This window comes from Sinocyclocheilus anshuiensis, unplaced genomic scaffold, assembly GCF_001515605.1.
Source record: "Sinocyclocheilus anshuiensis isolate Anshui unplaced genomic scaffold, SAMN03320099.WGS_v1.1 scaffold1844, whole genome shotgun sequence".
NCBI classification, from domain to species: domain Eukaryota; kingdom Metazoa; phylum Chordata; class Actinopteri; order Cypriniformes; family Cyprinidae; genus Sinocyclocheilus; species Sinocyclocheilus anshuiensis.
Window position 1 is genome coordinate 85,673 of NW_015555830.1, and position 26,923 is coordinate 112,595.

The 26,923-nt window shown below is 36.9% G+C and overlaps 1 protein-coding gene across 4 annotated transcripts in view; it reads left to right on the top strand.

Moving 5' to 3' along the window:
- LOC107675384 (ras association domain-containing protein 8-like) overlaps positions 1 to 26,242 on the top strand; it is a 39,720-nt gene extending 13,478 nt beyond the window's left edge. Inside the window, exons 1-5 of one of the 4 annotated variants that reach the window (XM_016469692.1) lie at positions 1,945 to 2,032; positions 21,484 to 21,642; positions 22,083 to 22,945; positions 24,111 to 24,285; positions 25,188 to 26,241. In XM_016469692.1, the coding sequence (XP_016325178.1) occupies positions 21,540 to 21,642; positions 22,083 to 22,945; positions 24,111 to 24,285; positions 25,188 to 25,288 (1,242 nt within the window). In that variant the 5' untranslated portion in view covers positions 1,945 to 2,032; positions 21,484 to 21,539 and the 3' untranslated portion in view covers positions 25,289 to 26,241. Of the gene's footprint in view, positions 1 to 1,944; positions 2,033 to 21,483; positions 21,643 to 22,082; positions 23,810 to 24,110; positions 24,286 to 25,187 lie in introns of those variants that run through there. The other 3 variants (XM_016469691.1, XM_016469695.1, XM_016469694.1) reach the window with 3 other exon arrangements.
- The last annotated feature ends 681 nt before the right edge of the window (positions 26,243 to 26,923 follow it).

Below are 26,923 nucleotides of genomic sequence, written 5' to 3' on the forward strand. Positions count from 1 at the left end.
TATATATAATGCATAAATAACCTGATAAGACTTATTTTTTTGTGTTGTTCACACAATTTTGTCCTCTATTTCTTTATTTTTATTCATTTCTAAATTTATTAATGTCTGTAATCATTTTTTTTTATTTCTGTAATCATAAATTAATTTGTTTATTCATTCATTTAAAAAACTAATTGTGATATTGAGAATCTAATAAGATCATTATGAATAATGAGAATCCTAAACTCATAAGTAAAAGATATGGACACATTAATGTCATGAGAAAAGATCAGGGAAATTAGCTTAATTTTCAAAAAATAAATAGGCCTGAATAAATAAATAATCGTTATGCTTGTAGGCTTGGTTTTCTTTATGCAAAATGTAATTTATTTCTTTCATTTGTTTTTGTGTTGTAATTTGACACAGACATCTTTCACCCACATAACCATCATGTTTTGTGATGGAGCTGTTTGTCCACTTGAGTTTTTGCTGTGTTGTCTGGTTTCATTGGGAAGCTGATGGTCCGGTTTCAGTGTTCAACAACGGCACATCATTACCAACAGAGAAGAAGCATCACAGATGAGATCTTAACTGATTCTCCTAGACAGCAGTGAGATTAAATCCAGATCAAGGAGATTTAAGTCTGTTTTTATTACTTTTATTTAGTGGAAAAATCCTAGACAAAACTGAGACCTTCATTAAATCTCCCAATCTGCGAGCAATAAAACTTTCCTCTGAGCACCAGAAAGAGATGCAGATCTGTTTGAATAGCTGAACATGTGACTTCCGTCGCAAGCGTCTGGTTACACTCACACACAGATAGCTGACTGAAAACTCGCTCACACCAAACACACACTCCGATCAAGATAAGAACTATACTATCTGAACGAGGGTTTTCTATTTGTATATGCATTAGTACATTTAAAAAGTCAGTCTTTCGTTTACTATTTTACTCTTCTCATTTACTATTTAATTTCACAAAAGTATGTCCAAGTCAAGTAAATAAATAAACAAATACCATGATTGATTGATTTATTTACTTGTTTGTTTGCAGTGAGAACAGCATTTATCTGACTCAAAAACTAGAAAAGTGAATATTTCAATTTATAAAAGTAATATGCCTCACTCACATCAGTGCAGTGACTCAAGTTAATTGAAAAACGTTTTTCAGAATTGACCAAATTATTTTTTTTGCTAAAACTAATTGGTAATCAATACAATGCAATAAAAAAAATAATTAAAAAATGTTATATTTTGTACAATGAATGAACTATTGAAAAATGTTTATTTATTTGCATAGTGACATTATTTTATGCATGAAGTCAGGATATTAAAAGTCTCCTTTTAAACTTAATTTAGAGAGAAAAATACAGTATACAAATATAGGAACTTTAAAAGGAGCATTTAGAACATAGAAGTTTTAGAAGAATTTGATGAGTTTATAATAAGATGTTTGATGTTTAATCGCAATGGTCTCTTGGAAAATCTGAGCACAATTTGAGAACATGTTGAGACTCATACTCATATTTATTATTTATTTATTTAGTAGGTTGTCTTTATTTTCACAAATATTTCATGCAAAAGAATGTACTTTTAATGGTAGATTAAAAAAAAAATTCCGTTAGAATTAGGTTTGTGTTAGCAAAATTGGCAATTATAATTAGCTTTGTAGAAAACTGATCTAAAACTGGTCTAAGTACTGTACTGCATGTCCTTCTACATATGGATGAGCGTCGGTAGTGAGGGACAGAAACTGCAGAAAGCAAAACAAGACACTCCTACCTGGAGACGTGGGCGGAGCTTTGCCATGTCAGCAGAGTTCAGTGAGAGAGAGAGAGCTATCTGTAGCTGTGAGTGAGGAGTGCTGTCAGACGCCGGAGCATTCCTGAGGAGCGTTCAAGAGCAGAACACAACACACACACTGCGCCACAAGATCTGCACATCTGTCTCATGCTCACTGAAGAGCTGTGTCCATCTCTGAGGAGCTACAGGAGATTTCTGCTTCTCTGTGAAAGTAGCAGTGGAAGCCAGGAGGAGCTGTGTGTTTTACGAGGTAAGAGAACTGTGTTCTCTGCATGTTCAGTCGCAGCTGTAAATCAACCTGTGGCTTCAAATTAATCTGTGGGTCGCGAGTCAAACTCATTTCACATTTACCGCTCAGAGGCTGCTCTTTAATAGTTCAGGAGACTTAATAGAGGTTAGAGTTATATTTCATTTAAGCATCAATTCTGTTTCAGATGTTTCTCCTAAAATATCTAGAAATAGACAAATCGGAGATATGAAATAAATGTGGATAGACTAGCTCAGAACTGGTCTTGGATGAATTGGATGAATAAGAAATATGAGTTTATAATGAGATGTTTTGATTGCAGATGTTGGTAGCTTGGTAAATCTGAGCATAGTTCTGAAACCAGATGTAAACATGCATCATTTTCTCGCAAGAATAATCTGAGCAGTACACTTAAGCAAAACTCTCACTTTCCTCTCCATTTAATCTCATTTAGGTCTAGAGAAACCATTGAGATATTAAACATTTATCTCATTAGTTATTTTTCTAAACTTTGGACAAATATCACATTTGACTATCGGAAGCATATAAAGGAGATATGTAAGGAATGTGACATAAGACAAGATACTGATGAGAAATCTTTGAGTTTATAATCAGATGTTTAATTGCGCACTTTGGTTTCTTAGAAAATCTGAGCACGATTTGAGACTGTTGAGATCTCCTCTAAAACTCTAGACGAGACACACATGAGATTAATGGAGTCTTTTTCTCAGGAGTAAAATCTGAGCAGTAAACTTAAACAAAAGTCTCACTTTGTTCTCCATTTAATCTCAGTTATATCTAGAGAAACAGTTGAGAAATTAAATGTCTCCTTTGTGATTTTTCAAAACTTCCTTTGGAGAAATAAAATGCAAGCATATGAAGGAGCCATAAAAGGAAATTCGATTTTAGAAGGATTTGATAAGAAATGTTTGAGTTTAGAGTGAGAATTGCTAGCTTGGAAATCTGAGCACAGTTTGAGACATTGTTGAGATTTCTTCTGAAACGCATGAGATTGGGTTTTTCTCAGACTTAAGTCTCCGTTTGATCTCCATTTAGTCCCATTGTGCTCTATAGTTTTGATTATTTGAAGGTGTAAATATGTAATCTAGAGTTTTTCTTTAAAAAAAAAATGTCTTCAAGAAATTCTTTAATCACTTTCGACTTTTTTTTCCAAACATCTCTCAGTGAAAAATGAGACGTGGCCTGAAATGTGATGGATAATGGATGATAGCACGGAGCTTGGATTTGATTATGTGTCCTTGTGTTTAGATCTACATTAATCATGCTTCTCTAACAGGCCGCTTCTCACTAAGTCCTGTTTGCTTTTAATCAAACCAGATTCCCCTGTCAGTCTGTGTTTAACCACATTCGGCCTGCTAATGACCAGACTGCACGCTTGAAAGTCCAGGCACGGCCACCAAATCTGGTTAGTACATCATTGGGAGTCATGTGATATCATTATCTTATTCCAAACATAAAACCATCCCAAGCATTTATGAATATAGCAAATGCAGCACTTGTGGAATATGGCTCACGTGATGTTTATTCATGACTAATCGCAGTAAATCTGGTGACGTGGAGTCAAAGGCAGCAGGGCATCTCGTGAAGCGCTCGGCTCAGCTCTGGTTAAAGTGACAGTTCAGCACTTGGCTTGTTAAGCTGATCAGGGCGATGCTGATGTGATGCACTGTCAGGTGGCTCCGTTTAGCCTGTTACTGATGAGAAGCAGCAGGTCTGAGAACACAGCTGGCCATTAGAGATGCAGGCGCACTGCGGTGCGGTGCTAAAACATTGATCGAGAGAGAGACGGGTCACGGGGAGTGGCAGTAGTGACTGTGGCTGCGCTGAGAATTATTGCATTGGACTGGAGAGTGATGCTTGGAGTTCAGACTCTAAGGGTATGTTTACACGACAACAAAGTACTAAAAAATTGATTTTTTTTTCCTTTGCGTTAATCCAAAAAAGTTTTGCGTTCACATAGATCTGCAAAAACGGCTCAAAGCGCTGTGTTATGCATGCCAGGCCAGTAGATGGCGATGTCACTTTGTAAAAAAAACACTATGAACAAGTTTGCGTTTTTGTAGTTCACACTAAGACAATAACGATATTGTTTCGATGCCTTCCAAAACACTGTTGTCATGTAAATGAACGGCCAAAACGCATACAAAGTTTTCAGTTTTTAGTTAAAAACTGTCGCTAAAATGCTGACGCTTAGACCAAATGTTTCCTCAAGTTGAGGTTTAATAAAAACCGTTGCTATATGTAATATATGTGTTGCAATGGTTCAATATTTGTATTTAAAATGTCAGTCTTCTGTTGTTGTTTTTTTCCCTGAAGTCACCCCAAAAATATAGAATATAACAAAATATATATATTTTGCTGAATGAAGGAATGGAAAATATTTTATTGGGATTTTTGTGCATTGTGACATTCTTTTCATCCATAGAGTTGAGATATTAATTCTCCTTTGTGACTTTTTTTTTCGAAGAATATCTGCATATAGATATTGAGCTATTAAAGCAATGTGAAGAGCATAGCAAATTTAATTTGACAAGAATTAGGCTAGTTGAGAAATATTTGAGTTTATAATAAGAGATTGGATTTGTAGTTACAAAGTTGTATTTTGGGAAATCTGAGCACAATTTGAGACACTGTTGAGATCTCTTCTAAAACTCTGTGGGACACAGGAATATACTGGAATCTTTTTCTCAGGAGGAAAATCTGTGCAGTACGGTACAATTAAGCAAAGGCTCACTTTGCTCTCCATTTTAATCTCATATAGAGAAACAGTCGAGAATTTAAACTAGATTTTAGAAGAATTTGATGAGAAATAATTGAGTTTATAATGAGATGTTTGGCAGTTATTTGCATACTGGTATCTTAACAATCTTAACAGTTTGAGACATTGTTGAGATTTCTTGTGAAACTACAAGAGACACGTGAGATTATTGGAGTGTTTTCTCAGAAGTAAAGCAGTTCATATAAGCAAACGTCTCACTTTGCTCTCCATTTAATCTAATTTCTATGTAAAGAAACGGTCAAGTTATTAAATATCTCCTTTTTGATTTTTTTAAACTTCCTTAAAGGGGTCATATGATGTTGCTAAAAAGAACATTATTTTGTGTATTTGGTGTAATGAAATGTGTTTATGCGGTTTAAGGTTCAAAAAACACATTATTTTCCACATACTGTACATTATTGTTTCTCCTCTATGCCCCGCCTTTCTGAAACGCGTAGATTTTTACAAAGCTCATCGTTCTGAAAAGCAAGGTGTGCTGTGATTGGCCAGCTATCCAGTGCGTTGTGATTGGCCGAATACCTCATGCGTGTGACGGAAATGTTACGCCCCTCACCATACTGTGATGCTGTGTCCCGGTGCGACGAGACAAAAACATGAAAACCCATTATAAACGAGGCATTCGTTGCATCCAGTGGGGACATAATTATGGATTATAATGACTTATACTGTCTTTTTACGCGTTGCGTTGAAACCATGTCTGCATTTGTGATCGGAGAAACGACAAACAACAAGCCCTACTCTACTCTGCTCAAAACTCGCATTTGAATCATCAGTGGCAAACATATACATATACATATACATATATATATATATATATGACACATTCTGCAGTTCTTCCCTGCTGTACTGAATTTCGATACTTTTCAAAGTATCATATCGAAGTTAGAAATTCAAATATTGTGACAATTTATTTTGTAGGGTGCCACAAGTTTGTTAAAATTTCCAAAGGGTGCCGCGACTAAAAAAAGGTTGGGAAACACTGATCTAGAGAAGCAGTCGAGATATTACGCGTCTCCTTTGTGATTCTTGAAAACTTGTACTTACTTAAAATGTTCTTTCGATTTTGGGGTCAAATGTGACCAGGGCATGTTCTGTTTCATATCCCGTGTAGTAGAAAGTGATGCACAGAGTGAGGTTCATTGACTCCTGTGCTGACCACTAAAGCTTCATTGAGTTCTCTGGATCAATGTGGAGAAACACACGAGCTTTCATTAGGGTTTGTGGATGCTCCTGTGCTTTAAGATGACCAGTTTCACCTTGCATGCAAATCCTTCACTTGCTTTGTAAGTATTCGATAAAAACCTCTCTGTTTCTCTCTGTCGTTATCTCTGGATCTTTATAGTTCTCTGCATCTCTGTGGTCTCTCATGACATGTGAGCTTCTGTCTTTCACACCCCATTGACAAAGTCAGGAAGGTGTAAAAATGTGTTCGAAAGCGTGAAGATTCCCACATAACACAATGAAAAGCCTTTGATTTGCTCTCAAGGTCAGAGTTTCTAGACAAATCAAACCCACATGCATGTACTGTGTAAAGACCTGCGTTTTTTAGAAACATTTCCAAACGTTCCATTTTAGAAATGGCAGCGGAAACTTTAAAAAGTTTTCTTAATGCAAGCAGAATGTTGGCATAACGTTTCTTGAAATGTCTCTTTCATCTTTATTAACTTTAAAATGTCAAATGGAGAGTTGTGGTGTTGAATATGTACAAAACAATGGGCCATACCATCTGCAATGAAGTTTAGGGACAATTATTGCGGGAACTATGCAAAAGTTAGCTCATGTTTTCAGTAGCTTTTTTATTCTAAAACGTTTTTACTGTATTTAGGTGGTTGTTTCTGAAATAATTGCATAACATAATTTGTGTTAACATCTTCAAAACACTGATTTATAATTCTCCCAAAGTATAAAATGTATGAAATACTGCTTCAAATAGACATGTATATACTCGAAAATTGTCATTTTGAACATTTATAAAATAAACTCTTAAAAATAAAGGTTCCTAAAGGTTTTTTTTTTTTTTTTTTTTTTCACAGTGATGCAATAGAAGAACCATTTTTGGTTTTCCGAAGAACATTTCAGTGAATGGTTCTTAAAATAACTATTTTTTTCTTAGTTTGAAGAACATTTTAATCATCTAATGAACCTTTTTCCACTATAAAGAACCTCTTGTGGAGTGAAAAGGTTGCATGGATGTTAAAGGTTCTTCATGGAACCATCAAAGCCATTTTTAAGAGTGTACTAATTTATCTAGGCCAGTTATTGAGTGATTAGTGTGTTATTTAAAGGGATAGTTCACCCAAAAATGAAAATTCTGTCGTTAATTACTCACCCTCATGTCGTTCCAAACCCGTAAGACCTTCGTTCATCTTCGGAACACAAATTAAGATATTTTTGATGGAATCTGAGAGCTGTCTGACCCTCCCATAGACAGCAAGGGTACTACCACGATCAACGTCCAGAAACGTAGCAAGGAGATCGGTAAAATAATCCATGTGACATCAGGGGTTCAACCGTAATATTACGAAGCTACAAGAATACTTTTTGTGTGCAAATGGAAAAAAAAGTAACGACTTTATTCAACAATTTGTCTCCTCCGCGTCACCCTAGCTCCATTTTGGACAATATCCACTGAATGTAAATTGCGTATGCTGTTTTGTGTCAGCTGCGCCATGCGGATACGCTGTTTACGTTCAAATCAAAGCGTAAATGACGTAAACAGCGTATCCGCGTGGTGCAGCTGACACAAAACAGCATACGCAATTTACGTTCAGTGGATACTCTCCAAAATTGTTGAATAAAGTCGTTATTTTTTTCCATTTGCGCACAAAAAGTATTCTCGTAGCTTCGTAAAATTACGGTTGAACCCCTGATGTCACATGGATTATTTTACCGATCTCCTTGCTACGTTTCTGGACCTTGATCGTGGTAGTACCCTTGCTGTCTATGGGAGGGTCAGACAGCTCTCAGATTCCATCAAAAACATCTTAATTTGTGTTCCGAAGATGAACGAAGGTCTTACGGGTTTGGAACGACATGAGGGTGAGTAATTAATGACTGAACTTTCATTTTTTGGTGAACTATCCCTTTAATGTATTTAGGTTGGCAAAATATTCCTAAAATCCTTACATTTGTATTAACATTCTTGGAGAATTGATTTTTAATGCTCCTAAATTGTCATTTTCAATATTTATAAAATTCTAGCTGATCTAGGCTGTGTACTATCCACATTATTTCAACATATAGGAACCGTTATTGTGGGGGGAATAATTGCCGGTTTTTGTTATTTATCTTGATATAATGTTCCAGAAAATGTCTTTGCATTGCTTTGTAATGTTTCAGAAGTGTGTTGCTGAATATGTCCTCTGGCAGGAACAGAGATCTTTTACATACAAGAGCAGGTGCAGTTATTCTCCTGCTGCTTTAGTGGTTATTGAACAGAATATGGAAAAGATTAACCAGCTGCAATCAAAACACAAACAGTTTATCTGTTTATCAGTCTGTAGATGTCGACCTTGCCTTGGCTTTGTGTGTTTGGGCAATCCTAGAAAGAATTAGCATGAGATTTAAATGCTTGTTAGATATGCATCATCTCCGCCATACTCGATGGAGGAAGTGAAAGGTGTTTGTGACATTGACTAATACGGCAGCTCCTGTCTGATGTGAACGAGATGGAAAAGCATAACCACAAACACTGACTGTCTGCTTACTCAACACAGGACGACAGCTGACAACATCCTCAAAGCAACTATCGTCTGTCAAAATCGGCAAGGACACGCAAGATTTTGTCTTTTGAGTTGAAATGTGCTCAAAAGTCAATGATATGGCATGCTTTTTTGAATTGATTCGGAAATACATGAAAATTACAATTCATACATGCACCTCTTCTATGATAAATGTGTATTTTTATATCATTTTTGAATCAAAATTCATTTTGATATTTTTTGTAAGCATAAAAAATGTCAGGGTGGTACAACTGTCCTGATATCATAATAAAAGAGCCTCATTAGAAGGATTGATTGATTGATTGATTGATTGATTGATTGATTGATTGATTGATTGATTGATTGATTGATTGATTGATTGATTGATTGATTGATTGATTGATTGATTGATTGATTGATTGATTGATTGATTGATTGATTGATTGATTGATTGATTGATTGATTGATTGATTGATTGATTGATTGATTGATTTATTGATTGATTTCCATTTATTTGTTAGCAAAGCAAAAACTTGTCTGCCAAAGCAAAGTCATTTGGTGCAACCATCATGCAGAAACTTGAAGAAAAAAACAGGAAATGATACCGTAGGACCCCTGAACACTCTCAAGTGTCAAATCTCTTAAAATATCAGATAGTTTTAGCTTTTTATGACAAAACAAGGTTAGTTCAGGTTGTAAAATGTCATATTGTACAACCTCTTCCAATAAACTGAATATCATAAAGTGATATTTATGAATTAATCATTTATGACATTTGTAGGAATACTTTATCTTGAAAATATATTTAAATAAATTTTTTTAACATCATGATTAATGTGTACAATATTCAAGATGAAAAGCAAATATGTTGTTAGACTCATTTTTAGTCTAAATTTAAATGATATAAAACTCAATATAGAATACAAAGATTAAAATTTCTAAGAACTTGTCACATGCATTTTAAACTAGAATTTGAATAGATTTTATTCATTTTGAATGCTGTTTATTGTAAATGTTGGATATGAGATATTCTCAGATTCAGTTGTCTGGTTCCTCACTCCAAACTGAAATATTTTTAAATCTCGCAAAGTGTGATTTTGCAAGATAACTGAGGTTATTTTTAGGGAAGCACAGTCTTAATGTTTTTGAAGGCGAGAGATGCTTCTATTTTCTTCCTTGTCTCAACATCTGCTGTTAATTTTATTCTGCACAATCACAGTTCAGGGAAAGGTTTAGTCTGTCTCATTTTCTCATGTTTCATCCTGACACACGTTAAAGCTTTTCTCACAAAGCTCAGTTGTTTGATCATCTTTGACTGCTCCGGGTGTGTGTTCACGGTGTGTGTGTGTTCACTGCTGTGTGTGTGCACTTAGGATGGGTTAAATGCAGAGCACTAATTCCTAGTATGGGTAACCATACTTGGCCACATGTCACTTCACTCACTCACTTAATCTGAAAGAGCTTAGATCTCAGTCCTCTGAGTTGAGGAACTGTCTTGACTGAAGAATCAATCTCCTATGGTACTCGGATTCGCATGCATACTAATTTAAACGCTTGTCTGGTCTGGGACGCTGGCATAAGACAATGCCTTTCTGCAAGGAGACTCGTAATTGTGTGAAAACTCTTGAGTGTTGACGCTTTCCATGTCCCAAGGCTGTCGGAGTAATTATTTAGCAAAGCTCACATAATGAGAGAGTGAGTTGGCTATGCTTCGGCAGGCTTCACCCATATAAATATCCTCCCTTGGAAACCACAAGCTGTTCGCCACTGTTGCTTAGAGCCGTTGCTCCAAAGTTCCCATCTGTGCCGCTGCTTGACTGCATAAGTAGACCAGCCGTTGATTGGCAGTTTAATGCGTTACCAACAATGCCATGAGCGAACCCAACAGCGACCGCCCACTTTCTCATTGACTTTCTTAAAGACTTCTGCACAAGCGTACTGTATATCATGACTTAACCTTGAAAGTCATGGTAGATCTGTATTGAAATGTTTATTCTAGGACTGGGTATTGAAACAAAATTCACAGTTCGAGTTGATTTTCGACAGATTTGAAAGCTGAGTAGATCTGTATTGAAAGTTTTGTAGCGATGCTTATTGACAAATTTCACGATTCAGTTGGGTTTCGATTTGCAATCTGTCATGCCACATTAAAGAGTGACAAAACAGTATTTATTTTTTTTATTTTATTTAAAAAATTCATAGGATTTAAGATGATTAAATCTGTATTGAAAGGTTTATACTAGGGCTGGGTATTGATGCAAATTTCATGATTCACTTCGATTTAAATTTCACAAGCTTTTGGTTTGATTTCAGTCAAATCTTCAATTCAATTCGATATCGATTCATTTAGATATATATTTCAGAAGCAGTACATGTTAATCTTACTCGAGGGGAAAAAAATCGCTCCGCAAATGAAGTATAAACTATACAGGGAACCCTGTCAGTTGGTACATTACTACAATATTAAAGGTTAAAATGAACAAATGATTTTTATACAAACATTGAAACTGCACATAAGGACAGCTTTTATAATAATTACTTTTAAGTCTACTCCAGTTAGTTTTTTTTTTTTAATATAAACATTTAAACGGTGGCTTATATTTTTATTAAAACATACACTAAATATTGCAGAACAGGTTAAGTAAAAATATAATGAATAGGTAACAGTGCATATATTTAAAAATGCTCCTCTAGAGTTTTTTCTAGCTGACTATGGGGTTTATGGTAATCGAATGGCTTTCCTGAGGTAAATGCAACATTACATGACATATTATTTACAAGCTGTTTTATTGACATCTTTCCGAGGTTGAAACAACGATTGAGCGATTATATGCAACATGGTGCATTTTAGTGAGTTGTACTGTTTCTTTCATCACCTTATGATGTTCATTCATGTGTGTTTCGTGTAGTAACTAGTAATAAAGTTGAAGAGATGATCAATTCACCTGCCGCTCTGTGCTGCTGCTTGAACCGAAGAGGCTACATCGATCTGTCTCGCTACATTAAAAAGCACCAAATCAGAATTTTCTTGTTTTAATTTAATAATAAAATTGACAAAGCTGAGACTTATTTTCATATAAAAAGTAACAAAGTGCAAATCTCATTGCGATTTATTAGATGGGAGGTGCTCTACAAATAATGTTTAGTGAAGTTTTGTTTATGCATGTATTTAAAACAATAAAAGATTCTTGGATTTAATTTCAATGTCAATGTTGGATTCTTGGAGTCAATGTCGGTTTATCCAAATGAGAATCGATTCAAATCGAGAAATCAGTATTTTCAACCCCGCCCTAGTTTATACATTATTACTAAAATTTCTACATTTTTCGATGGCGAATATGAATGGAATATGACTTTTTACGGTTCTATTTTTTACTGTACTATTTTTTGTTTCCTAACTGTTGAGTTCTGTTTGTGACAGAAATTGATGTCGCCTCATCCACTCTTTTGGTTGGAGGAAACACTTTATCGTGGCTTTTCAGCTTCATTACACTTGCTGGAATAGCGATCTGGAATAGAGCAGACGGGGGATGTCAAGAATGCACACACTTCTCAATGCTCCCACACCAGGAATGTGATGTTTCGTAACACATGCATACTTTGACTGTGAATCAACAGTGAGGTTTCCCGCCTCTTGTACTGGATGTGTCACCTGAAATTGCACATTCCAGACCTTTTCCAAACATTTGCTGAAACTTAAAAGGGCCGAATACAGACCCCTGACCTTCACCGGTGGAGGAATGTGGAAAGGTGATGAACGGTCATGTGCTGTAGTGGTGGGGGTTGAATTTAACATGGTTTTTGAACAAATCTTACTCCTACAGAGTATAAAGATAGCATTGGTCAGCATTCAACTTAGAATGGAGTCTACAAATGGTTGTTTGAATGAATGTTCAAAAGCAGTTATTCGGTGGATTGTCTGAATGACTTGCTTACTAGACTGTCTTCAAAAAGTCCCAGGTTGGTTTAAGCTCTTTAATTAAGTGACAAATATAACTAATAAATACTCGAAAGAACTATAACTTTATTACATGAAACTATCATAAAGCTCACAAACAAATAAATTGTGTATAGTGATGGGAAATTTGTATGACAGTAATTATCTGGAACTTTATTGTTGACAGGAGTGAATATGTTACAAATGTGGAGATGAATTTAGAGTTTTACTGTTCTGATGATTACTGTTAGACTGTTAGCACACTAAAACAAAGCAGTGTTAGTATGCTAGTATAGAAACCACACTTAGAAGTTGTCTTTAAAATTCATCCTCTTTAAACTATCACAACTAGTCAGTAAGTAAAGATTACTTGCCGAATCAAGTATTTAATACTATGTGAAGTGTATCTGATTTATAATACCACCTCTAACTATTTTTAAACAAAAAAAAAATCTAGATAAACTTGCTAGTCAACCTTACTAACCAACTAGTTGGTTGAAATACTGTATATTGAAGTTTATTGCAAAATATTGAAATTTAATCTAATCAACTTCACTAACTCACTAGTTAAACTTGGTGTGTAAGTTTACTGCAAACTATTAAAGTTTAATCTCTAAATGTATCCACTTTAAAGCACCACCTATATCTATTTATAAACAAACAAAAAAAAACTTCATAATCTACCTCACTAACTGACTGTGAAATGCAATATATATAAAGATTATTCCAGAATATTGAGCACCGAATATTGATTGTTTTGAATAAAAAAATGATAAAGATAATTTACCCTCCTTAAATGACTACATGGCTAAATATGAAATATGAAGTATATTTAAAAATATTGGAATTTCATCTATCACTTCATCTTTGAAGCACCACCAACATTTTAAAATAAATAAAACTACAAAAAATCAAGATAAACTCATCAGTCAACTTCTGACTAGTTGGTTAACATCACTAAATGACTAGATAGTTGAGTATAAAATACAAAGTATATTTAATAAAACTGAAATTACATTTAATAATAATAATAATAATTTCATCTTTGAAGCACAACCCATTCTTTTTAAGATAAATAAACCTACCAAAAAAAAAAAAGAAGATAAACTTGCCTCTAACTGATGAGTTACTAGTTGACTAGTCAACCATCCAGACCCATCCCTAGTAAAATTTCATCACTTATAAATTACAAAGACAAACTATATTCAAAATAACCTGCTTCATTGAATCCTTCCCAATGAAACTATGGTATTTTAAAGTAAACTGGGTCAACTTTGATTTCATGTTGACTTCAAGAAGTTTCTCTTCAGAAGGAATTTGATGGTGGATGTACAGTTTGTGTTCTGTTAAAAAAATATCCACTTCTTTACAATCTGACCACAAGGGAGTTTGCTCTTGTTTTAATATAGCCACTCACAGTAGGTGCACCTGTTCTGTCTTGCATTGAAAATAGGCCAATGCCTCAGGACTTCCTTTGTTGGCTATCTGTCTTTTACACCTCAGGCTTTGATATTCATCATTTCGATAAATTTGGAACCGAATGCAACATTATAAAAAGTGCAGAACACAGTTTTAAATTATTTAGCGCAGCAGGCATGTAAAAGAGTATTGAATAACTCATGAACCTGAAGTCTCACGCTGCATGCAAGCAAATTTGGAGAATAGAGACGGTCTGGCTGTAAAGACGACGCATACACGGGCTAAAATTGGCACGGTTGTTTAGTAATGTCAGTAAACAGATACTCCTTATTTCATTTCCTCAGTGGAAAAAAACATTTAATTGGTTATGACGAACAGCAAAGCTCCACACAAGAGAAAATAATGTTTCAAAGCTGGTTTCTCTTTTCTAGGGCTTGTCGTACATGGCTAATGTTATTTTCTCTGCAGATTCCCTTATGGTCTGCTTACACCTGGACGGTTTCTCTCATGAGAAGTGAAAACCGCCCACCTGTCTTTAAGAACTGCTGAGAACAGCCCATGCATTATACTTAACGTCTAACAGATTCTTGCGGTTGCACTCAGAATTGGTTTTCAAGATGGTGTCAGACTCAAGATTGGCCTTAATTTGTGATCTTTTTGCAAAGTTCATTTAGAAGTCCAAAATGCAACTTCCCATTGGAGGCTTGACAAAAATGCTTGCCCACACACTTGCAGTCTCTCTCGCTCTGTGTTTATCCCACTTGTTGAAGCCAAGATAGGGATTTCTGGGCAGCGAGTGGAGACAGCCGCTTTTGTTTTCCCAGGCTGCCTTTGTTTAGGTTTGGGGTGAAGCCTGGTCACTTTTTGGTGCCCTCAACATTCCTCTGTCTAAAGGCAAAGGGTCAGCGCTGAATTCATGCGGTCGGAGAAGGATAATGCTGCATTGAACTAGTGTTTTGAAAATATAAGAATTTGTGCATTAAAACAAAAGTAAAAAGTGAAAAGGAAGGCAATAACCTTTTGGATAATCTGAGCTTAATTCTGATTGGACAATATTTTATGATATACAAATTATTAAGAATTGTAACAATGTATTGACATTTATTGGTGTCTTTTATCATCTTTCTTTCACAATTAATGGGGTTTCGGACAGTTGTGAATGAATGAATGAATTGATATATTTTATTTTGCGGTGAGAACAGCATTTATCTGACTCAAACTAGAAAACTGAATATTTCAATTAAAAAACAACAACAAAAAAGTAATATTCCTCAGTGACTCAAATTAATTGAAAAACCTTTTCAGAATTGACCAAACTAATTTTTGCAAACTAAATTTTTGCAAACTAAACTAATTTGGTAATTTAACTAATTTGCTAAAATTAATTGGACTGACCAACTACATTTATTAAGGAGAACATTTTACACATTTTTGTTACTATACACAATATTGTTATGTTCCACTCAAACAGATTGCAGTTCTGTTCCGTACCACTAGTAGTGCAGAAATTACACGCTTCACAATTTGTAGTGTTGCTACTTTTACTTAGCTGGTTAAAAAGCTGTACAGAACTGTGGTAGATCAGATTTATTATAAAATTATGTCTTGTTTGGTGTCTGTGATGTTCTTGTTAACTGTGAATCCTGCGTGGTTTGTAGTGTTTGGAAATGTGTTTGGAATTTGTCTCAAAATCATATCTGCTACATTAATGTACTGTGAAATGTTTATTTCTATGAAACACGACTGACTACACGCCAACATCGGAGAGCAATTGTTTGAGGAGGTTAAGAGAAACACGCAACTCTAGTTTAAAAGAGTACAAAGAAATTTATCGGTCATAATGACTGGAGAGAAATAGCGCAAACACTGGACAAGGGTGAAATTTTCTAGTGTGCATGTGTGAGTGCCTGCGTTCGTGCACATGATCAAATAAAGTATACTTTGAAAGGCTATGCATTCAACTATATGCATATGCTAAGCGTTCGCGTCAAAACTAAAGTACACTTTAGGTTATACGTTAAAGACCCAATTATATGGCTTGACAAGCACAATTTTCCTTTCATCATTATCATATTTCCCATTAAAACTGGAATTTGGGGAATAACCATTAGCCATTCAGTTTACATCACAGCTATGAATCATGATTAGCTACTTATTATTGACAGTCAGTTACAGATGGTATTGGGGGAGTAACATTGTCACTCTAGAGGGCATTTTTATTGGTCAAAAGTTGGGACACGCCCATGAGTGCAAGGTGATGTCAACGTTTTTTTCTAGTAGGAGAAAGACTGTAGATTTTAAATGTGCATATATGTTAAAAGTTTGCCTTGTCAGCTTTTAGGTGTACACTAATGTGTTGACCTATGTAATTCTATGAGAACAGAATTCTTAATATTCTTAATAATTACAATTACAAACCCAAACTTGACAAAAAAGATGACCCAAACATGGTCAGAATCCTGACAGGGTATTATTGGGCTTGGATCGGCTATCGGACCTTTAGTGTCTATGCTTTGGATGGGTTTGACCCTTTATTTGTATTATTTTATACATGAAACACCTTTAGTCAGAGATCTTGCTGATGCTCCACTGCTGCGGGGTGGAGATGCCATCCAAATAAATCTCCATTTGATCCATAATGAGCGGAGACTAAATCTCTCTCCTCACACCCACCAGACACTCCTCAACACAATCTCACTGCTTTCTCAGCACCGCATTCATTCAGTGATCAACTGCTGAGGAAACATTCAGTCAGAGCCACACTACAGCTGACAGAGAGCGCCGTCTCACCCTGCCCTCGGATTTTACAATGTTTTTGTTTGTTAAAGCTGCAGAAAATCAGACATGTTAGGCCATGTGTTTGTGGCAGAGTAGGACACAGATGTGTTCTCACTCAGGGATTTTTAAAGAAAGAGCAGTTGTTGTGTATATATGGGGGCTGAAGATGACATGCACCATGGGATATACACACCTCAACAGCTGTAACAGAAAACAATGTCTGTACTGCATGTGATAGGCTACAAATGGCCTTTTGTGTGGGTTCATATTGTATTAATCAGAGATAAACACGTGTAATTTTGCTATGGCGAGTGACCCGGAAAATGTCTCAGACCGTTGTGTGACAAGATATGCTATTTCTTAGATGCAGAGATGTGTTCTTATAGAAATGGCTTTGATATATATAGTGAAGAACAGACAAAACTGTCAATAACAAGCTTTTCAAAGAACATGCATATGAGGAATTTATTCCACCTTCTGAGTTTAGACGTTATATTGTGGCTAATATTTGGCCGATTATCTAGCTAGGTGGTTGCTAGGGTGTTGCTAGGCATTTGTTTGTTTTGCTAAGAAGTTATGTCTTGCTTAGTCTCTCATTGCCAGACCTTCAGACTGATTCTTTGAATGGCCAAGGCCCGCCCAAGAGGCCATATGACTGACAGATAAAGCAACCAATCCCGTTTCGTTTCGTGTCGCATCATGTTTTGGGGCGTGGAAATGTCCCACAATAACAAATCGTGTGTAAAACTCTTGGACAAATTTTAAAAAGTCTATAACTTTAGAACTTTACTTATTTCACATACTTTTGAAAATTCAGCTTTTAGTTGATCGTGATAAGCGCTCATTGTCACAGTTGTAAACAAGACGGCTTTCTTCTTCATGAGGGGGTTTGGCGTCACGGCATCTTTGTTTCCAGGCGGAACATTAAGGAACGCGACACACACGTCTCCCGGAAATCCTGTATAATTCAACCAATCTGATGATGACGACTTCGAAACTCCCAAAGTGTTTCAAATTTTGTGTGCTGTATGCATCAGACGTTCAGCCAACGGTCCGTGGGCTAGCGTGACGTCTGAGGCTGAGACTAGGTCTTGCTAGGCAGTTGTAAGGTTGTTAGATGGACATTGCTAAGGCTGTTTTTCTGGGTAGTTGATAGGGTGTTGCTATGCGGTTTTGGGTTTCTAGTAACATGGTTGATAGAGTGTTCTGGATAGTTGCTAGGAGGTTGCTAGGGTGTTTCGTCTTTCAAAAAAAACATCTGGATGGTTTGGAAAATATTAGCACATTTGCACAGTAAAGGTATCATTCTTGTCTGTAGCACAACAAGTTTAGTACTTCAATAGATTAAGCAATAGACATAGTTGTCGAGTGTAATGTCAGCGTTGGCTCATGAATCATTTGCACTTTTGCGCCTGTGTATTAAACAGCTGAATTGCTAACAGAGAGTGTATCGCTCCTCCCTTGAAGTGCAAGATGACGTTTACATGCTACATTCTACAGATGTGTGTTTGTGCTCGTGTGAAACTTCTGTCTTTCTCTAGTGGTTCACTCTTCTTACTATCTAATACATTTGCAATTATTTATTAATGGCAACATTGCACAGTAGTAGTTTCAATAAATAATAAAAAACTGGCTAATAGCATCTGCTAGTGTTAAGAGAAAGCACCACGCCTGCACAATAACGGTGTGCTTGTTCCTCAGGACATATTCCCAACAGCCCGCAAAACACAAAGAGGATGATGAGAGAGAGGAATGGGATAATTCCAGTAATCATAGCTTTCGGAGGACGCGCTCAGAAGGGAGGAGACAGTGAAGTTATAGATGTGTCTGGGGTGGGTCTGCATTTCTGAAGCAGTGGGTCTGGACATGTGTGAATGTATGCTATGAGTTAACAGATCCAAGCGTGTGACAGCGATCCACCCTAATCTCAAATGCAAGCCTGCTGTGAGTCAAGTCGCAATGCTACAATATATCTTTTTCTGTACTAACACGAATGCAGTGAGCTTAAGTCCAAACTGGCCCAATGCGTCTGGCACCTGTTGATTCCTCTGCGATTCATCTTTCACGTCTAGTACTCTGTTGTCATGGTAACCGCGGGCTGCGTTGAGAAGTGTACCCTGAGGCCACGGACTTGATTTAGTAAGATCGAGCCTGGTCGAGGTACAGGAGACAAAAGAAGATTTGTTTTGCTCTCCGCTCTCTGCACGCGGGCCAACAAGGTAGCATTCCTCCGCTTCAGTACGGATGGGAATGGGGCAGAAGAATGCTTCAGAGTTGGCCAGCACTGTTTGAGAGTTTTTGAAGAACAGAAAAACAGTAGATCAAGAGGCTTACAAGAGCAGGTGGAAAGAAAACGGATATCAAACTTTAGAAGATTCAAGGTTGGGACTTCACTTTTTTTTTTTTTTTTTTTTTTTTTATAACCTGTGCCACAAGGTTTTGTAATCTATGTTGTCGGAAAATTTACACATTTCAAACTCTGTTTGTGGCCTAAATATCAAATGACTCATGCAAGTTGGTGTTCTCAGGGTGGTTTCTAATTATTTATTTAGATGGCTCAAATGCCATGTGGCTTCTTTCAGAAACGTACATCTCACTTTATTCTGTCTCTGGGTGTTAAAGGGGTCATATGATGCTGCTAAAAAGAACATTATTTTGTGTATTTGGTGTAATGAAATGTGTTTATACGGTTTAAAGTTAAAAAAACACATTATTTTCCACATACTGTACATTATTGTTTCTCCTCTATGCCCCGCCTTTCTGAAACGCATCGATTTTTACAAAGCTCATCGGTCTGAAAAGCGAGGTGTGCTGTGATTGGCCAGCTATCCAGTGCGTTGTGATTGTTAGAACGAGCCGTTTTAGGTAGGTGTGGCTGACTCTTAACTTTTATAAAGAATATCTCTTTGGATTTGAGACTTTAGTCTTTGCAACTTTACAGATCTTCTTTATGCACCAAGAGCTTGTAACACTCCAAAGAGAAAGGAAAAATTTAAATCGCATCTTATGACCCCTTTAAAAATAGTTGTATGTGAATGTTATGAAAATGTTAATTTCACCCCAAAATCAAAATGAAAAAAGTATTAGAAATAACTTGGATGTATAACTTTTGAACTTAACTTTTGAAGATGTTTTACATGCAGAAATGTATATTTTCATTACAATATTGACAATTTGGGAAGGAAACAAATGCCATTGTGGCATTATTGCTATAAAAATAACACTACAATGCATAAAAACCTTTATTTAGAATTTGGGGCAAAATATGACCCTGGCATGCTCCAGGCTCACTTTAAAGGGGTCATGAACTGCCTTTTTTATTGTTTTGTACTGTTCTCTGAGGTCCACTTATATTGTTATCAATATTTTTACCTAGAAAAACATAATTCAGAAGTAATAGGCTATTTTCTGTCCTGTTTTGACCCCTTCATCAGTACGCTGTCTTTGAATAGGCGTGGAGGATTGTCGACTCTGAAGTAAACACCCACTGCTATGATTGGCTAACAGTTGTGTATGTTTGACAGACAGCCTTCATAGATGAACGCTGCTGTGATTTAGGTTAAAAACGCATAAATATTCAGTACATATCAAACAATCTGTAATAACAGACAAAGCAATAGTGACCACGTAATAAAAACCTTTACTCACACTTGTGTTGCGTCATTACTGTCGGATCCGATATATTCACAGCATCGTCTTTTAGATTCAATCTTTCTGAAAATCCTGTGTCGAATTGTGCCTTGTTTGTAAACTAATCTGTGGTAAAATGAAGTGAACAAATTACTAAGTTCTTACTGAAACAGGTGTTGATCTTCTGTGGAGGCGGGGTTTAGCCACACTATTACGTCATAAAGTGGCACATTCCACAAGCTGTCGTTTTGGCAGATTGGCTTCAATATATGAGCTGTTTTTAGACTAATAAGAAAGTTTTGAGTTCTGACACTTACAGGATGTTTTTATAGTACAATGTCCTCTTATATGTCAAAAGATCAAGGGGATTTTGATTTCTCAGTTCATGACCCCTTTAATTCTATTCATTCTCATTTAAGCATGACTTTAAGGCCTGGAGATAGAGCATTCATCACTTGGTATTTGGCAGCTGCTAAATGGTCTGCTTAGTAGCTTAGTACTGCTATTAAATGTTTTCATAAGTTAATGCGGTAGACTTTACCATAGAATTCCCTCACAAAGGGTGTAATATGCAACAGTCAAAGTGCAAAGAACCAACATGTCTCGCTTATAATAATCTCACAAACAGCGGTTCATTCAATATCTGCATGGCTGAAGCATTTGGATACTACACCTTGCCTTAGCAGCGCCATCTGTTCCTGCTGTGGGGCTTCAAAGTGGAGTCAGACACACATGCAAGCACATGCAGTCTCTGAACAACTACGTTCTGCCTGTCTGTTCCCTTAAGCATTCATCTGCCAAAATGCCTTTGAAGAGAGCCAGCAGTGCATTTAATTGGAGCAGAGCTATGAGTCTATCAACCTCCTGCTAATAATAACTCTTGAAATTTGCTTACCCACTGGAGCTGATGTTCAATCACGATTTCATGTCTCATGGCTGGGTTGGAGCAATCAGGTAGAAACAATTAACGTAGAAAATAACTTGAGTTTTCTTTATGGCTGTATTTTGGACCTTATTTGAGGAGTTTAGACTCAGATTTTGTCTACTCAAGTTCTGAATTCCATAGATGATTTTTTTAACTAAGTATTTCAGTACTTAAAGTTGGGACAAAGTTTGTTGTAATGTAATCTTTTTCAGACGTGAAGACACATTGCATTAACTTGTCACTATTGCTGTTTTGTCATTTCAGAATCCAGACGTTACCATGCATTGCTGATGTAAGCTGATCTGTGTTCAGTGTCTCTGATGGAGCTGAAAGTTTGGGTGGATGGAGTTGTACGAGTGGTTTGCGGCCTGTCAGAAGAGACATCATGTCAGGACGTAGTCATTGCACTCGCCCAAGCCATTGGTAAGTACCTCTGAAAAGGAACTTCAGGTGGTGAGGTTAGACCAGGGTTTCCCAAATCCGGCCCTGGAGGGCCACTGACTTGCAGAGTTTAACTCCAAACCTAATCAAAAACACCTGAGCGAGCTTATCAAGGTCTACAGAGTTACTAAAAAAATTATAGAAAAGTAAGCTTGATCAGATTTCAAGTTAAACTCTGCAGGGAAGTGGCCTTCCAGGGCCAGATTTGAGGAACCTTGGGCTAGACCTTTAAAGATCTGGGCTAGTAACCAGTAGGTTGTAGGTTAGAGGCACACAAAGTGGTGGTCCATGAGCCCTTGCCAAAATGGCCTTCAGCAAGACACTTGAAGTAACCTTAGGACAGTTCCCCTAGATCCAGTGGGATTGTCCACAAAATAATAGTACATATTGTTGGACTCTAACTACCCCTGTGCTCTCTACAGGCCAGACGGGTCGTTACATTCTCATTCAGAGACTGAGGGACACCGAGCGCCAACTTCTGGCCAATGAGCGCCCACTGGAGTCCCTGGCCAAACTGGGCCAACACAGCAGCGAGGTGCAGTTCTTCCTGCGGCGGACCGGTCCCAGTAGCAGTGAAGAGCAAAGTCTGCATAACCGCACCCTCCCTCACTCCAAGCCTTCCACATCAGAACCCAAACGGGGATTGCCAAAGAAATCTTATACCTTCAACTTGGGCCCCTCCAGTTCTCCCCGTGTGAAAACTAAGGACTCTCATACAACACCTTCTCCTGAACAGAGGGCGTCCCCAGTTCCACACACGCAGTACCTTCCGGGGCCATCTAAAGAGGAGGTGCTCCGGCATGTTCTCCAGCAGCGGGAGCAGCTACATGCCTTCGAGTCCCAGCTGTTGGCAGTCGACAAGGAATGCGAGACTTGGGAACAGTCGTCTGCTGAGGAGTCATCCCTGCAGGCAGAGATGGAAGTTTTGGAGAAGACCCTGTGGAAGAACCAGCAGGAGTTTGTGGACAAGGAGTTCTGGGAAGAGGAACTAAGGATAGAGACCGAAAGGGAGTGTGGGATGAAGCGCCGGTTAGGAGAGCTGCATGCTAAACTGGATGATTGTGGGCAAAAGTTGCACGAATTCAACACTCGCGCCATGCAGCTTGAGGAAGACATTCGGAGAGAAATGCTACAGGCGGACATCTTGCCCACCCAGTCCAATTCAAAAGACTCTTTGGGGGTAGTCGAGGCAGATCTTCAAAATCGACAAAAGCAGGGGGAGGAATTGGAGGCGGAGCTTTTAGAGCTTGAGAAGGCTTTGGGGAGGGCGGAGACTCTGCTGAAGGTAAGCAGAGAGGGCGTGGCTCTAGAGAGAGGCTTGTAGCTGTTGGCTGCGAATGCAGGAGAGTGGAGGTGTATGATTAATGAACTGAAAATTTGAAAGTGAACAAAGGTACTCATCTTTTGAAATTATTCATATGAACCTTAGTTCACACTCAGTTCAAACTTATGGATTCTGACTTTTCTGTGCACAAAAACAAATGTTTTTATTTGGACACACATGCATTTCTTTTATGTCCTGTGCATTTTATGCATTGAAAGGACAAAATAAAGGTGTATACCTATTGAATGAGTTTCTTTTCCTGCTGGGCATGCATGAATTTCAAACTGTACATAATTATGCATCAGCCTCAGTTTTATAACAGCATTTCAGTATTCCAGTGACTTAAATCAAAGACTTGCAAGTCTGTGAAGATGGTCTAAACTACTTAATACCACAGTGCCACTCAAAAGCCTTCCTTTATGTGTTCTTCCAGAAAGCAAAGAAATCAAACATGACTAACCGGATCTTACATAATCAGAATCTATTCCTCTTAGACAAGTCATGCATGCAAATTAGGTTGATCCATCAACAGAACATGGTGAATTATCATAGTTTTCAAATAGCAACTCAGGTGATTACTTACTTACATACTTTACATACTTTACATACTTTGTTGTTATCATTGACTTGTCTGTATTTGAATTTGGCTTGTCTTGTTAAACAAATGAAAACTACAACTGGAAAGGTGTCAAACGTACCCATAGAGAACAAATCCTAGGATTACTGTAATCAGAGCCACAGGGCACAACTTGGCTGTTGTTGCTGTTAAAACATGGTGCCCCCTTGTGACTACAGGTGGAATTACAATAAAGAAGAAAACGAAAAGACGCAAAATTGCTGGTTATGATGTTGTATTCAGACAACACGCAATGAAAAGTGTACAGGAATTGATTAAATGTATTAATTAAAGAATTGCTGCTAAAATTTTAAAACAAAATATAAATTAAAAAAACATTCAAATCATAAATTAATACAAATATATTCTAAAACGTATCCAATAGTAAGTTGTTGGCCACATACTACAATGCAAAAACAATTATAGCTTTTAATAATTCGTATTTATAATTAAACTGTTTTTATTCTAGTAAGCAGGCTGTTTGTGATTGTCTGTTCTCTCTGAGTGTAGGCTAAGCAGGAGGAAGTGGAGGAGTTGAATAAGGAGCTGAGACAGTGTAATTTACAACAGTTTATCCAGCAGGCTGGAGCCCTGCCTATTCATACTCAGCCCCGCACAGACCTCAGTGAACACCCAGAACAACTGGACCTGACTCAACAACAGCAGGACAAACACAAAGACAGTGGTATGGCCTCCACACACACACACACACACACACACACAATCTACTGCAGGTACATATACTTAACTGAACAGAGAAAATCAATTAATAATGGAATACTAGCGTACTGTTTACTGCATACTACACATTATATACTGTGTACTGCCAACTAATTGTAGTTTACTACATTTGCTATAATGTGCAGTATACAGAATACACTCGGTGGTATACAGTAATATATCCCACAATGCAATGTGCTCAACTTGACCCTACATTTTTGATGTAACAACTGAACTGCAAACATATGATCTGTGGTTTTAAATGGTTGACTTTAACAGCATGCTACCATTACTATTTCTAGTAGTATGCTACAGTATAACCTGCACATTTGAAGATTTTTAAAACAAAATTGCACTAAAAATGAAAGATAATCACCTTATCACCGGATGATGTTTGCTAAATTCAAAGGAAACATTTGACGTTAAGAGGTAAAGTGACATTGTAGATTTAATACAGTTTCAAATGTTTATACTTGAATAATGCATACTGTTTGACATGCTATTTTTTTATAGCAGTCAGTATACAGTATATACTTTCAGTATGCAGTATACAATGCTTAATTTTTTCACTGATTCACATTACATCATTATGTTTGTTTATGCATAATTATTCAGAACATAGCATCCAGTCTTCTTGAATTTATGCTGAAATTTCACTTTAGTGTGAATATGTCTTATGTAAAGAAAGAGATGCTAAACATCTCAGCTCATTTCTTACACTGGTTACAATATTCCTTGTAGTGATTTCTGGTTGTACACTGAACAAATATTACGGTCATATGGTGGTTAATAGCTAGTACAGACATTTGTGTGTTTATATGGACTTATGTTGTTATTGTTGTATATTTTACTCCATATTTCCCACAGATTCGCCCCCACGTCCCACTGCCAAGCAGTTCCTGGGTCACCCGCGCAACCTGCAGCACCCCCTGGTGTCCAGCCTGAACCCTGAGGGTGTGTATGTGTGACAGATGCTGCCGCTGCTGCTGCTTCCCTGCCTGCACCCCCAGCTGCCACACACACGCCCGTGGCAGCAGCCCTTTCTGGGTGACGGTGCCTGCATGGTGGCCCTCCTTAACCGCCCTCTTCTGATCAACAGGCCTGATTATTGTAGCACTTTAGCTGAAAGGCACTGCGTCAACTAATTTACACAACATAACCGTAGTTCAATCCAAAACTGATATATTTTCAGTCACTGTATATTAGTGCTATTAATGTGCAGTATATGCTTATTTGTCTGTAAATATAGATGTTACATATTACAATGCTATGAAGTCAGTATGTAGTGCCTTTTAAAAAGAAGTGTTACCACAACCTGTGCTCTTCAACACTTTAGTTTAAGGGATAGTGGGTTGGTCTTAAATTACATCTTGACAAGCTGCTAAAAACTTTTGTTGAAGTCGAGATATTTTTGCTTACGAAGATGTAATTTAACTTCAAATTTGATGCAAACAAAAGTGTTTCTGCCATGTTCCCTTGAGTTCTACACTCCTTGTCTTCTTTTCGCTCTTCTGTCCCAGTTTGGTGTCCTTACGTTTTGAGTCCTAACAGCTGTTTTGCTGATTTATAGTGCAGCTGTGTGTGTGTGTATGTGTGTGTGTATTATTAAAGGGATATTTCATCCATTAAATAAAATTTTTCAGTTGTCATTTACTTTACTTGGTGTTGCAAACCTATATGTAGGACATTTTGAAGAATGTTCACGCTGCTCTTTTCCAACCAGGAACGTTTTCCCAGACTTCTGTGGTGAGCTGGACTCAGCATAGCTTTGACACGTTTAGTGTCATTGATGTCCAACTGGGGCGACATCTATGTGAGAAGTTTGAATATGCGTAAATGCATATAGATTATCATTTAATAATGACTTCAGTTTGGGTCTCTTTCGCACACAAATATATCATGTGACTTCTGAAGGCTTCTAAACTTGAAATATAGTGCAAAAAAGTCGCATTGGACACTTTTATGATACTTTAATGGATTGTTTTCATCAGGACTGGATTCATCAAAATCTAAGATAAAGTCTAAATTTCATAATCTTTTTGAGAAGAAAATGAAAGGTGATATTTAATTGTATGGTGGTATTTGTTGAACAAGTTGAAAAAAAATCATCTCTAATAATAGTAATAATGTATGATATGTAGCTAGTCTTATGTTGTAATGCTTAATGTTCAAATAACCCAATAAATTCATTAAACGTCTTACCTTTGTGGATTTTAGGCAAGTTGGAAGTTATCCACACTTTACAGTGAATTTCAAGAACGTTGTTTCAGGATTTCAATTACAGCTTCTGTTTTGTCTTTAAAACAATCTTAAGAAAAAAAATAAAAACATTCTTAAGAAATGCACTATTAATTGCACTATTCTTAATTTAGAATAGAATATATTTTATTCATAAGAATAAAAGAGCCCGTTTACTTCATGCTTTTGAATGGAAAAGCAGCAGCATGAACATTCTGCTAATTATCTCCTTTTGTGTTTTACGTAATAAAGGAAGTCATATGATTTTGGACATCGTGAGGGCGAGTAAATGATGACAGATCTTCGTTTTTGGGTGATCTATCCCTTTGGCACATCTAATGACAGGATGGCTTTCATGTGTGAGC